The sequence below is a fragment of the Chroicocephalus ridibundus genome, chromosome 5 (genome assembly GCF_963924245.1).
Source record: "Chroicocephalus ridibundus chromosome 5, bChrRid1.1, whole genome shotgun sequence".
In the NCBI taxonomy this organism is placed as follows: domain Eukaryota; kingdom Metazoa; phylum Chordata; class Aves; order Charadriiformes; family Laridae; genus Chroicocephalus; species Chroicocephalus ridibundus.
In genome coordinates this window covers 78,567,167-78,581,348 of record NC_086288.1, presented here as the reverse complement: position 1 = coordinate 78,581,348, position 14,182 = coordinate 78,567,167, and the positions used below count along the sequence as shown (strand labels likewise).

The 14,182-nt window shown below is 40.1% G+C and overlaps 1 protein-coding gene across 25 annotated transcripts in view; it reads left to right on the top strand.

Moving 5' to 3' along the window:
• TENM3 (teneurin transmembrane protein 3) overlaps positions 1–14,182 on the top strand; it is a 1,409,904-nt gene that overhangs the window by 1,297,083 nt on the left and 98,639 nt on the right. For all 25 annotated transcript variants that reach the window (XM_063335478.1, XM_063335480.1, XM_063335491.1 and 22 more), the window contains one exon: positions 10,609–10,731. In XM_063335478.1, coding sequence (XP_063191548.1) covers positions 10,609–10,731 — 123 coding nt within the window. The remainder of the gene's footprint in view (positions 1–10,608; positions 10,732–14,182) is intronic.

Genomic DNA, 14,182 nt, shown 5'->3' with positions numbered 1-14,182 from the left:
TTTCTATGACGAGAAGTGCTTGGTCTCTTTTTGAATGCTTTAAAAAATTCATGCTGTTAAAATGGTCTGATTTAGATGAGATTTCGGTTAACCTCTCCATACACAAGCACTTCAGAGTAAAAAGGTCAAGTCCATGTGTCCAGACTTGCTGTGAGCAATATCATTTGATGTTACATTTATGACTGAGATGGCAAGAACACATGGGTTGTATACGTGTAATTACCCCACTGTAGTCGTTAATAATAGAAGAAAGTCAGGTGTCCTCTGAAGGAGACAGGAATCCTTAATTATGAGATCCTTCATTTTCACGTTGATGCCATTTCAGACAACGTCATTCACAAACAAACAAAAAAGAAGCTCGCTTAGGAATCATCACCTATAACAGCATTTGTAGTTTTGTAATCCAGGAAAAACAAATGTGCTACAGCTGTTTAGATGATGTGGATGTTTGTCTCTGGAATGCTTAATTTTCCTCAATAATACAAGGATTAAACAAAACCAGAGTGATTTTGTCAACATTTGATGACATAGGATCACACAACAGCATCTCTTTTGATAACGTTATAGAAGGAGTAATATGAGGGAGGGATTAGGTATTGTAAATGAGTATCAGTCATGTGAAAAATTAGCTAGCTCCACAAACCTTTAAGTAAAGAAACAGACATGTTTCCTGTGTTTTTTATTGGAAAAATACTTCTTCTAAGTTACTATTGCTATGGTAAAGGAAGAGTAGTATTTTTATTGCGGTAATACTCTTTGAAAACTCTAAAACAACAGCCATCTGCATAGAGTTAACACCCTTTGCTAACCACTGATTTATATGAGTTTCACAAAGTGTAACACAATAACTGGGTGCAATAAATTTATCTTCACTTGTGAAAGCTCCAGACTCATCTCTTGTTTATCTTCTCTTTCATCTTTGAAATGCCAAGTTTCACGCCCATTTTTACGGAGGCATTTTTGTGGGACAGTGGGTCCTCATTTGACTCGCTCCAAATCTTTTCACGCTGCCAAGGAATAGTTCTTCATCTTCAACTTATTTGCCAGGTTTTGGTCCCCAGCAGCTTCTTTTCTGTCTCTCTCCTGTTAGTAACCTCAAGTAGAGGTAATGATGTGTAGGTGTCCACATGTTTGAAAAGGAGAGGTACAGTCCTTCTCGTTATTTCAATTCAGCCGGAGACAAAAGTTGAGGATAATTTTAAAACACATCCTTGTTATCGATCCAATATCTAGTAGTTGGTTTTCTCCATCAATTTTATAAGTGACTGCTACTTTGGAGCTAAGACTGCCTATTTGTAGTATCACCTGGAAGATTTTATAGTTCAGTGTCGTGGCTGATTTTATTTGGCGGGGGGAGGGAATCAATGTGAAAGTGTAATCTTAACTTGTTTTTGCCAAGGCTTACGTAGTTCTTAAAAAAATACCAAGTGGCTTACCAAGCAGCAAATCACTGGCCGTACAAACAATTAACAGTAAGGTTGTGTTCCTTTCATAAATCATATATGATAAATTATTTGTTGTTTGCTTTTTGTTGGTAGTCTTTTTCATGCACCTACGGTATATCTTAGCTCACAGGAGTAGTTCCATAAAAGCCACATCTCCCTGTAGTGAGGCCTCTCTAGAGGAACGTGGTGTGTTGTTCCAACGCACATAAAACACATTAATGACTATATAATAAAGGATGTGCCGTCTGGTAGCCAGTCCCTCCTGTCTGTCTGTGGCCCAGGCGCAGTCGTGATTCCTGTGGTGTGGTGAGGAGCTCATGTCCCCGAGCTAAAATGGAGAGTGGTGGAGAGGTCTCGGTGTGGGGATGACCGCGATCACTGTCCTGACTTAAACCTTGGGGTTTTGAACCAAGGATTTGCACAAGATTGTTTGCTTGTGCTGATATGTGATGGCTTACAAGTTTATACTGGAGGTGTTGAGGTAAGGTAGAGTTGTGTAAAAAGGCCTCTTTGACCGTGAACTCAGTGTGTCCATTCTGTTTTTAAATACGGATTTAAGTGGTAATTCCGTGGTCTCACAAGTTGATCTGCATGTAGTGGTTGGTTTATACATCTACATAATTGCACAGTTCAGGCAGGTGAGTGGTAATTATCACGGATAGATCTAAATCACCTTGTAAAGAGGTTATGGGTTATTTTGGTTTGGCCTCAATCACATACCTTTGATCTACAAGTGGACCGCTCTAATTGTGGTATCATGAAGCCTAGCAAACAGCAAAGGATTAGAAAACCTATATATTGACTTGCACGTTCAATCAACTTGCATGTGATCTCAGCAGGAAATTCAAAACAAAAGCTAATTTATGGAAAAATATGTAGTTCTAATCACAGTTTAGCTCCGTGGGGTTCCAAATAACACACTACAATCTCTACATGCAGATGCTTTCATCTTACATTCCAGATTTGGTGACATTCCAAAAGTTCTTATCAAAACTTATTATCATCTTTTATTAAAGCTTATTACATTTCTCCTTATTGCATGTTTGCTGTAATATTCTGTCATTCTTAATATGGAATAAAAAAGCTTTGATCTTTTTTAGCCAGTCATGAGATGGAAATACGCAACACAAGTATTTCACTATATACTATAAAATCCCAGCTCGGTGTGTCCTTTGAACATCACATTAATTGGCCCCTGTTTCTTTTTCCTTTGGTTCTCAAATCTTTTCATCAGACCGCACTTCTTTATGCCATCAACATGCAAATAGGTTATTCATGATCATATAGTGCCGTTTCATTATTATTATATCCCTCGAGAGACTTGTGGGGTTTTGTTGGCTTTAGGTTTTGGGGAGGTTTTGGTAATAAATAAGGCTTTTGAACTATAAAAAGGGTTGGACCCACTGATGCTTTTGCCTAAGAAAGATGTTTCCGATGAATTTTGAGACATTACATCGGCATGGCTTTTCTTAACACTTCTGTTTTATGAAGGCTGCGATCTGAAGGATGTTGCCCTGAGCAAGATTTCTGTTGGAGTTGTGGAAAACAACTAAAATAGATAAGCACAAACCTGAGCCTCAGCTGTTTTCCAGAAAGCAAGTTTAAGGGAGGAAAGGGAAGGAGTTAAAGATCAAGAAGGAAGAGAGTAAAGAAATGCCTGAAGGAATAGAGAGAAGTAATTATCCTGCAGTCTTAACCCAGTCTTGAAAAGCGTAAATCAGGGGAATTTTTTTTTTCTCCCCCACGGTACTTGACAACAAAATCATTGATTATGACTTTATTAGATAGAAACCCAAAATTTATGGAATGTTTTTCATGCCTCGCATGAACTAAGAGAGACAAAACAACCCTCGTCTCAAAGGAGTCAGCAATCTAATATGCGCTTCCCCATCATTTCTGTACCTGTAACGATTTTTCACCATCTCGTTAAACATGAACAGCATTATCTGAAAAAAATAAACTATGTTCAGGAGAAAGCCCAGGATGATACTAAAGACTGTTTAGGTAATACTGAAGAGTATTTCATGATGGGGAATGTTGGATGATCATCAGACTAAATGGAGAAATCTGAAACAAGACATAACCGATAGCTCTTATTTAAATAAAGGGCTACTGAATAACGATCTTTGTTTCTGTTTTAAGAAATCGGGATTCTCCCTTAAGCTTTGAATGTGCCTCACATAATGCTGTTGACAGAATTAGACCAATGTTATATCAAAGTCGCTGGCTTGACAACGAAAATGAGACGTCTCCCCATACAACTTTTCAGAGGAATAAACGTTCCATTTTTGGTTGAAAGTAGTAAAAATAGTCACACCGAGACTACCGCGCTTCTTTCTTAACAGTTCAAATGCAACAACGCTTTAAAATAGCATATAATCATCTTTGATTAGCGGTCAAAGAAAGTAAGTTTATCCATAGTAGATAGCTAGTAGATAGACATCTTTGGTGCTATATTTTTTCTAGGCATTTTTTGGGGATGTGTTTTGCAGTGTCTTTGTTGCAAGGTTCCAGAAGAAAATGAGGACTAGAGTATAAAGGTTGGATTTTCTTGCAGGTTGAAACAGTAAAATCAATGGACCCATTCAGCAGTTCAGGATAAAAGGAAAAAGACCACACTTTTTCAGTTACTATATTGATCTTGATAGGTATCGCTAAGTTTTTCATATAATGCAGTACTGAAATGTTTTACATTCAGAATATAGGTACAGAAACTTTTATATGATGCTCCTGGTGGGTAACCTTTTGAAGATGCTCAAAAGCATGTACATTTAAGTTATTTTGAATTTAGAAATAACAGGGGCGTTGCTGATTTGAGAAAAACAGTAATAAATAAAGAACTTGTCTTTGTAACTTTTAATTCACATTATTTAAAATTTTAATTAACTATTTTTAATTCACTATTTGATCTGCAGCAACATCCAAGGCATCCTATTATCTTAGAAAAAAGCAAATGAATGCAAATCACCGACAGTTGATTTGCACATCTTCTGGTCCACTCCAGGTCCTTCAGAATAAAATAGGTTTAGATTCTAATTATAGCTGCAAGAAAAATATATGGGAGATAATTTTGAAAACCACTTCAATGTTCAAATATTTCATTTGAAAATGTATTGCCAACAGGGAGATGAACTAGAAGATAATCCTTCAACAAGATTGAGCAATAATTGCAATTTGCTTAGTTTAAATTATAATCTTTTTGCATTGCTTTAAATATAAATGATATTCACTTTTCCTTATGTGCAAGTGTGCATACATATTATTCTATTAATTCTAGGGAAGCAATTTTGTAAATCATGGTTTGAAAGCGCCAGCACCCAGACATACGTAGCAGTAGCAGTCCTGGAAGATGAGTTCAATATCTTAGCTAGAAGCTCATCTTCAAGCACAGCTTCATGAATAGTAAGATTTGATTACCGTACCGTGTAAAACGCGTGGGAGAAGGGAAGGAGGATTGCCAGCACCGTTCAGTTCCTCTTGCCAGCTTTCCCCGCAGTGTCGAGTTCTTTATGTTTATAGAACCAACGCTATAGGCCTGATCTCCAGAGGTCTTGGGGAGATGCTTCCTACTTAGAGCCGGTGGTTTTTCTTTCTGCTGGCTAGTGGTAATTTTTCATCTGTTGTCATTCTAACAAGAGCTGGAGGAACACTGGAAGCCCAGTTCCCAATTCAGGCGATTCTGTTTCTGCTTCTTTCTGCTGGAAAGAATCCTCCTATCGGTGCATCCTTCTTCCCATGAAACGCGCTGTGTCACCTTTAGGATTCTTTCACTGCAAAAGACAGGTTTGCCAAATTCAGAATGGAAGCTGTTGAATTACTGGCACTTCTGACCAGTACTTCAGAGAGTTTGGAGTCAAACTTTGGGTACTGTAACTCTCCAGTTACTGTAGGGCTATTTTTGTGAATAAAGCCTCTGCTTATAGGCATGTGGTTTTGCTTGTTCATCCTTCTCACCTGCATCTTTAATGCTTTCACTTGCAGAGCTCGTAGGGTGTTTGCTGCCCCCTTTGTGTTTTCCTGTTAGCCTGCTTTTCACTTTAAAAAAAGATGTGGCCGATCCCGGTGAGTTACTGTAGAGACACCCTTGAATTTTGACTAGAACGATAAATAAATTCGTCTGGTTTTTACCGCATATTGCTACGCTTTCCTACAAAGAAAAAAAATATTCATTCTTTTTCCTAGCAATCGTAAACCCCACCATTGTATGTATACTCACGTCTGAGTCCAAACTTTGTTTTCCGTTCAGAGCTACATCCTGGCTGCTGGAGGATGCTAACGCCTGTCTCATTTCTTTATCGACTAGGGTGTCCCTCGCCTCTTACCATTCCAGAGTATGAGGAGGAAAAAAAAAATCCAGACAGCCCAGTACTTGCTAAATGGAGAAGCAGCTACGTGAATGGGTTTTCTGTTACAATTCTGGTTTTGCCTCTCGTAACTTTGGCAGCAGCGAGCTTTGAGGCGGCGGAGGGAAAGCACTCCCCAGTGACTGCCGCCGGGGCTTGTCAGCTCGCACGGTTCTGCTTCTGCCACGTAGTTACATAAATTATCCCTTTCTCTTACCACCTCGCAATAGAGGAACTGATTCCTTTTTGGCTTGCTTGAAGAAAGTCTCGAAGAGGGTTTTGAAGTGATAATACAGTGTGTTTGCTCGAGAACAAGTTCTGTGTGAAGAGGAATGCGTAAAGCGCAGCAATACTGGCTTGAGAAAGGCGCGCGTGAGACAAATGGGCTGGAAACGTTAAAAGAAAGAAAGGGCCTGATAGCAGACACTTCTTCCTGAAGCGGGTTATTGTAAAATGTTTTACACGGTGTAAACTAGTCGTAATATTTTTTTCAAGTGTTTGCTGTGAAATGTATTCTTAGTCGCCGTTTTAATTATCGAGTGGAAATGGAGGCCTCGTAGCCTGATTATAAACCAAAACAACTAGACCTCAATTACAGAGTGAAAGGTAAGATGAACCAAGCTTGAAAAAGCACTTTAAGGTGGTTCAGAAACCCTTCAGTGAACTGTGTGGTGACAGATGGTAAGATTACCTGATAGCCTGTAACAAATGATAGCATTTTTGCGTTAACATCACTGCTACTGCAGGTATAAATGCACTCCTTTCATCTGAGCTCTGAATCTGGTGAATCTCCCAGTCCTTTGGCATGTGCTGCTTTGCAGAAATATAAAGGGAGGGGGCAAAAGCCCAAGTGTAAGTTTGGTTACTGCTCGTCTGTTTGAGACTTGCTCTGGAGAATTCAGCCCTATCCACCGGCACCATCCAGCCACTGATGCTGTGATCCTGCCACGAGCAGCGCAGATCCCCGAGGACTTTCTCCTCTCTGCTGTCTCTCCTTCCCACTCTGATACAGGGAATGGAGTCCTCACCATTTAAACTATCACCGCCCTCCAAAGGCTGGCTGTAATGCTGATGATTTGGCCAGTAGCAGTACAGATACCACCTCATACAACCCAAAATGCTATCATAACTCCAACAAGTGAAGAAGATCTGTTGGTAACTAGAGATTACTTCAGATTAGAGATGGGGACTGAAAGGCATCCAAAAAAAGCCATCCCGTTCCCCGACGGGAGCAATCACCCCAGTCACGATACAGTAAAAGGAGGCTTTTGTTAGGGTTTCTGGGCACATTTGGAACTGTGACAGCCCGTCTTTTCTCCCATGCCCTGAGGGTTCAGCCATGCTTGCAGCTGTGGGTTATGTGGGTGGTTGTTGTCCCTGACCACAACCATCACAAGCTGCCTGCCTTCCGGTTAGAGGCATCTGGCATCCTCAGACCCATCCTTGTTGCCATCAAAGATACACCAGTATTGAAAGTTGTTCCGGTGTCAGTACCCCCATAGATTTGGCAGAACTGGTTACTCTAGGAAGGGTCTCTTGTCTTCATTGTCTAACACCAAATAAATGCCAAGTTGAATGGGAATGAACCAGACCCCATAGGCAATATCCAATCCAAAAATCAAGAAACTGCTTTACATGAGATTTGGGACTAAAATAGCAGCTGAGAAATGAGAAATATATTTTGGTTTATATATTTTGGCTTCATATAGCAAATTCTTTATAGAAAGAAGTACACCTACTATTTCTCTGAACATAATATAAACAATTCTTCAGAAACAGAGAAGGGGATTAAACTCTCGCATCCCTATCTCAAAGGTGGAAGAAAGTTTCCATCCTTTTCTAGACCTGAGGAAATCAAACAAGCGTAAGCAGCACTGCAGTCTGCCCCCATCGTTCCCCCTCTGGAAATTCAGCACTAATCCTAACATTTGACTTGAAGGTCTCAGCCCCCGCGCCGAAGTGTGAGCTCAGTGTGCAGTTACCACTGCCAGGTGCTGCTTATCACGCTCATGGGGGCATCAAGAATTTTTGACAGATGCCTCGCTGTCCTTATAACACTGATAAGGGCTTAAAGTTTGCCTTTATTTAGGTGGCTGGCTGAGAAGAGACAAATCTTAATCTACAAAATAGTGCCTGAATTTGTCTTAGTCAATTTACCCATGTTCTTAAAGCTCCCCGCCTCTAAAGAAATTTTGCCTCGTATTTTGGTCCTGTATCAACAAGCCTAATTCCTTCATGGTGTTCTCATATGTTTGTAGTGAAAGGAGAATTCTCTAAATTCCATAGTGCCGTCTCAGAGAGATTACACAGCTGAATTATTTACTGTATTAGTGCTCACTGTAAGTTTTGGGTTGTCATTAGAGCTGCCAAGCAACATTTTTGGTCTGCTTCAAAAATAGTCCGATATTCACAATCTGTGAAACAGCTGCATGTGTCCATCTGTTCATTTTTATTAGACGTTGTTTATTGAACTTGATGCTAGTTCAGTGTCAAAGTTGAGAGAGCGATAGTATTTTTGAGGCATACAACTATTACTGACCATCTTGGACAGTGAACTACAGTGGGGCTCACATCAGCACAAACACAAAGAAAAGGTAATTGTCGCTTCCCTTGTAGTTACTATGGCTCTTTGAGATGTAATCAATATAAATCCCACAGTCCTTGCCTTTGAAGACTTCAAATTCCAGCTGGTTTGAATTACGAGGGAATGGCTGGAAGGTCATGTCGGAGCTTCCCCTTCTAACCTCCCAGTGGAGCTTGAAGAGGCAGAGGGCATGTACGCGGTACCGGCAGACAGAGCTGTTAATGATGTTCTAAGCTCCTGTGCTTGGAAGGGATGCACTTCTAGACTTACAAAATGAATGTCACTTCTTTTTTGTCTCCTGAAAAGTATTACAAGTGATGAGAAGCTAGCGAAGTTAGGAGAGGTGGTGTAGACCTCCAGACTGAAGACAAGAAACGTACTGGGTTTCAATCATGAAATATTTAGCTATTTGCAGTCTTTCGCGGCTGCCAGTGAAGTGAGCTAGTATAACAGATTGTAGAGTTTGACCCTAGGGTTTTTGATGAAATGCATTAGAACAGTTACAATCGTCAGATGATTAGTACATAAATAAGAATAAGCTGAGGTAGGGCCAAAATAATAATGGCTAATTCTAGCGATGTGCCAAAAATGGTGGTGGTTGGATTTATGGTTTAACAAGAGATGGGAAGAGAAAAAAGAACTAAGGTTTTAGGGTCAAGGAACATTCTACATTATCAGGCTTTGACAGACAATTTAAGGTCTGAGAAAGAAGAGTAATAGTAGAGTCAGAAACTTGGAAGAAAGAGAATATGTCATCTATAGTGAGGATTTCAGACTTTGAAGCATTCAGTAATGGTAAAAGTAATGGTAAAATTCAGTAAAAGGTCTTCGGTTGCATTCTGGTTTTTTGTTTTGCCAGGCGTGAGGGGCAGGGGTAAAGGCAAAGAGCTGGCAGAGAGGGGCTAAATTCTGCAGCGCTCACTGTCTCCCTGACTAAACTTCCACTGATGCCTGTTCATCTTAAGTAAGGGTTGCCATGGTCAATACAGAGGGATTGAAAGATCAGCGATGAAACCAAAAGGGATAAAGAATTGTTTCTCATTAAAATAGAAGGAATGAACAAATTCATAACATTGACCATAGCAGTGATCTGTTTCAGGGACAGAAGGAGCACGAGCAACAAGAGACAGTGAATTATCTTCCTTATCTTTTGCACTAATAGTTAAAATACATTATTACAGAATTTTTTTTCCAGTGTATTTTAATTCCCTGGTAGCATTGAAAGACTATTTCAGCTTTGGAGATAACTGCTGTCATAGAATCAGCAAGCCCATGTTATAGCAAACGCAAATTAGAATAATGACAATAGAACGAATTTTGGTGGTATCATAGAGTCATTGGAAGAGAAGGAAACACACCACAGATAGCAAAAATTGCATTTATGTGTATCATAGTATAACATTAAGGTGATGATTTTTTTTCTGTATTTTTGCTCTGAAAGTTTAGACAGGGCGTTCATTCGTTAATCCCTAGTAATCTCAAGGTTCCTTAAGTAGTTCCCCCCGACACCATGGAAGGCTGACTCTGTCTTTCATAATTAGTTTAGCTAAACGTTTTAACACGGTATCACCTTTCTAATACACACGATTGTGGGGAATTAAGTAGTTCAGAAGCCCAGCATGACCATTACCAGAGCAGAGTGCCCCGGTGTCCCCAGCTCCGCTAGGGGTCCCGGCCTCGTTCCGTAGCCTGGCGTGGGGAGCGGGCATGGAACTGGAGTTGCGCAGGGTGCTGGTGACAGCATGGGAAGTTCATGTCTTCGGTTGGTCCTGCAACACCCCCAGCACCCTCCTCCCTCTCCTCTTCCCTTGTCTCTTTTCCCTTTCTGGCTAAGAACGGATCCGTTTGCCGGTGAAATCATTTACTTTATAGGTCATTTAGGAGCTCTCTTAAATGATTTGTCTCTTCAGAAGGATCAAAAATGAAAAAAGAGAAAAGGACATAATTACTGCCTATGCTTTTGAACATTGATTTGGGACCGGTAAAAGACTCAAATTGAGACTGGTGAGCTTTCTGTCAACTGCGTTCACCGAAAGCACTGTATCATTAAAGGACAGTGGTAGTAATTGCTTAGTGCCGTTGCTAAGTTGAACTATTAGTCTGTGAATGCTTGTTCCTGTAATTTAATTTTTTAATGTATGAGTTGCTATTCCGCTGCAAAGCGTGGAAAGCCATTATTTGTGCGATTTGTCATTGCGGTTAAGAGCATCAAATAACCTGTATCCTTTACCACCAGCAATGCATCTGTTTGGCCTCAACTGGCAGTTGCAGCAAACTGAAAATGATACGTTTGAGAACGGAAAAGTGAATTCTGATACTGTGCCAACACATCCTGTAACAGTTCCTGCTGGAGAAAACGGTAAGTGAAACAGGCACCAATTTCTCTCTTTCGGAGCATTTCCTTTCTTTGTGTCTTATTAACATCACCAGACTTTAACATTTTTCCTCCAGAACTATATATTTAATGGAAGTGCAGAGCGTTTGTAAGTAATGGTAATTTTAAATAGACATGTAGATACTAAACAGGAGTCGAATTTCAATTTTAAAGAGCATACCATTCATCCTACGTAGCGTGTGAAGGGAATGATGAATCCCGGGCAATAATGTTGATCTTAATAGGAAAGCTGGCTGTCAACCGAATTTCCTCATTGGAATTTTCATGTAATATCTGATGAGGATAGAAAAGCTCTCATCACATCCAGAGAATCATAGAATCATAGGGTTGGAAGGGCCCTCTGGAGATCATCTAGTCCAACCCCCTGCCAGAGCAGGGTCACCTAGAGCAGGTGGCACAGGAACGTGTCCAGGCGGAAGCAGGAGCAGAACCTCTGCTTACTCTAAAATCTTTGTTAAGGTAGTGGTTGTTGTGGGGTCCTCAGAGGTTGCAGGACAGTGCTGGGGCTGGTGGGGTCCATCCTGGCTGTGGGGCTGGGGTGGCTGGGTCCCACGCGGCAGAAACGGCCACAGTGAAGCCAGGGAGCCCAAGGTGACGGGACACGCTATTTCATAATTGTGACCTGATACCGAGATTCAATCTTTGGGAGTTCCAACAAGCTCTAGACCAGCCAAAAGCCACGTCTGTGACAGGGGGACATAATCTCTTTTTCTGAAGAGTTGGCACCGGAAATGACACTTTGGGGAGGTTTTGCACATTTTCGAAGCTTCTCTCTTCGCTGTGTGTAGAATGTAACTCAGGATCAAGGAGCTTCTTGTGGCATGATGACCTCACTGTGCAGTGGCTTATGTTTTTCTCTACGGATGATGATATTTTCCTCCTTTCTTTTTTTTTTTTAATTTCTCTCTGAAATTTAATAGGTCTCGTATAATACTTTCATTTGTTTTCTCCAAGTCTCTAGCATATAATATTAACTCTGAATCATCCAACCAACATAAAAAGTTAAAAAAAACCCAAACCAACCCACCCCAAACTTTATTAGTTTTGTTATAGGAGCTTTTAAAATACAAGCCACATAAAGGGATTATTTTTTATCGACCTTTTTCCATGTTGCCCTTTAAGATTCTCAAAACATTTAAGAGCCTGTGCACTTTTGGCTATCAGAGGCTTTAAAATCAATAGTTTTTGAATGGAAAACTTGATTTAAATGGTTGATGAATGCGGTGTTTGCTTCATTACACAAAAATCCATTTTGCCTTTCACAAGGTAGAGCTGACCTCCTCACCGCGGAGGAGGAGGAAGCCTCTGCCAGCAGTTGACATCTTGCAAATTTTTCAAGTTATCACAGCTCCAAGTTATAGAAAAAAATTACAGCTGAGCTCATTCTTTTCGTCATCTTTGGAAGCATGTGAAACTTCTCCAGTAGGACTTTTTCTTTTTTTGTTTCCTTTACCCTACCGCCTTTTTCTTGCACTTAGATATTCGTTATCTCTTTCTGTGTTCTTAATTGTTTTGAATGAACAGCAAAAAGCTACTGTACGGTTAATGACTATTGATGCTGCGGTGACAGCTCATCCTCCCACTGTCTTCTGCCCTCAGTAGCCAATACACTCTCTTTTATAAAACATAGGTATATTATATATATAGTAATATATATAAAATAATTATATATATAAAATAATTATATATATAACATTTTATAGATTGTTCTTTTTCCCTTGATCATTTTTAATTTTTTTTACAAATTGAAACCCGTTCTACATTGCCTGAAAAATAAACGTGTCTCTCAAATGCCATTTTTTTCTTCCTTGTGTCCCTAACCTACTATAAAAGAGACCAGGGTTAATTCCATCCACTGGTAAAATGCTGTCCTCTGCAGAATATGGGAAGTGCTCATTTATCAGCGTCCATCAATACTAAACAACAGACAGACCAGGGAATACACATTTTAAACCACAAAAGGAAAGTTAAGCGGAAGTTAAGCAGGTGTGATGACTAAATGTGAAATTTAAGGAGAGGGGCCCTCTGCTATCTTGTTACAGAAAGATGGAAGGAAGAATCATTAAATCCTTGATTTGGGTACTTCCATGGGTGAAGAGCTTTCAGTACAGCCCCGCTTTACCCCCCCCGCCCCCCGGTGATATCCTGATACTCTGATTTAGGTGGGAGAAATTCCCGGTGTTGTATGGGCCAGGCATTTTCCTTGGCTCTCTCCTCTAAATTTTGGCCAATCCTGGGGCTGCTTTGGTCAGAAAATCATAGCCTGCTCTGCCCAAGATCCCGGGCATTTGTTTGCCAGTCAGACGTACAGGTGCTGCGCGTGATGGATTAGCAAAGCTTAAACTGGAAAATGCATCCGTATGACCTCTGCCGAAAATTCAGCTGTGGCTTACCTAGAAATAGCTAGTCATCAATCGACAGTAAAAGCACCTTAAATCACCCTTAAATGCAAATCATCTGTTAAGTGAAGCTTGAATCTCTGACCAAGCCTTTTCCAAAGTTTTTGTTTGTTTCTTTCTTTTGCGTTGGTTTTTTCCCCCCCCTCTCCCAGTGCTTGTCTCTGCATGAACAGCAAACTGCCAGCAACGTAGCACCCCCTTATCTCGACAGGCGTCATTCAGGGCTGCATCAGGCGCCGTAAGAAAGTGTGTCTTCTAGGGATATGGGAAATTTTATAGGGCATTTCAGTTGAGGTTCTCCAAAGTAATTTGTAAGCCATGCTTAATCAAATACAAACGTTTCTTGAGGTGCGTCAGCGCTTCAGCTGTTTTTATAACTAGGCGATAGAAAAGAAAGGTGAGAAAACACAACTTGTTTCACCACTGTGTTCTAGCTGTTGGACACCTCTCACATGTCGCTGGCTTTATTTTAGGTCATATAAAATCTATGGGGAACTGAGAAATGCCTTACAATCATTTATGCTTAATTGCAGATTTTTAAGAAATGCAAGAGAGGAAAAAAGTGAATGGGAAAAGGCTTTTCTTTTGGCTTACTTAAATGCATTTTTTGAGATTATACTCGTTAAAATACATTATACGTGCTTTAAATGATATGTATTGAGCTTTTTTTGAGTTGTTTACAGTATCTCGTGCTAATTAAAGGTATAGTAACTTCTTAATTAGATGTTATGTTGGGTTTTTCTTCTAGAAAGGTATGTTTTTTAATGAAGGTTTTGATTTCATTTCTTGAAATGGTTGTTGCAGAAGGATGTGTAGCAGGTGTCTCCCAGAAGCAGATCCGAATCCAAGGTTATGCAATGGAATGGGAGAACATGCTATTGACGCTCTGTAAATCCAGCCTTGCAACCTAATATTCTAATTAGCACTGCTTTTGAAGGATGGAAAATGATATTATACAGCAATTCTTGTTGAGCGTTTTTGTGGTTTAGTTGTGCATTCATTTTTATTCTGTGTTA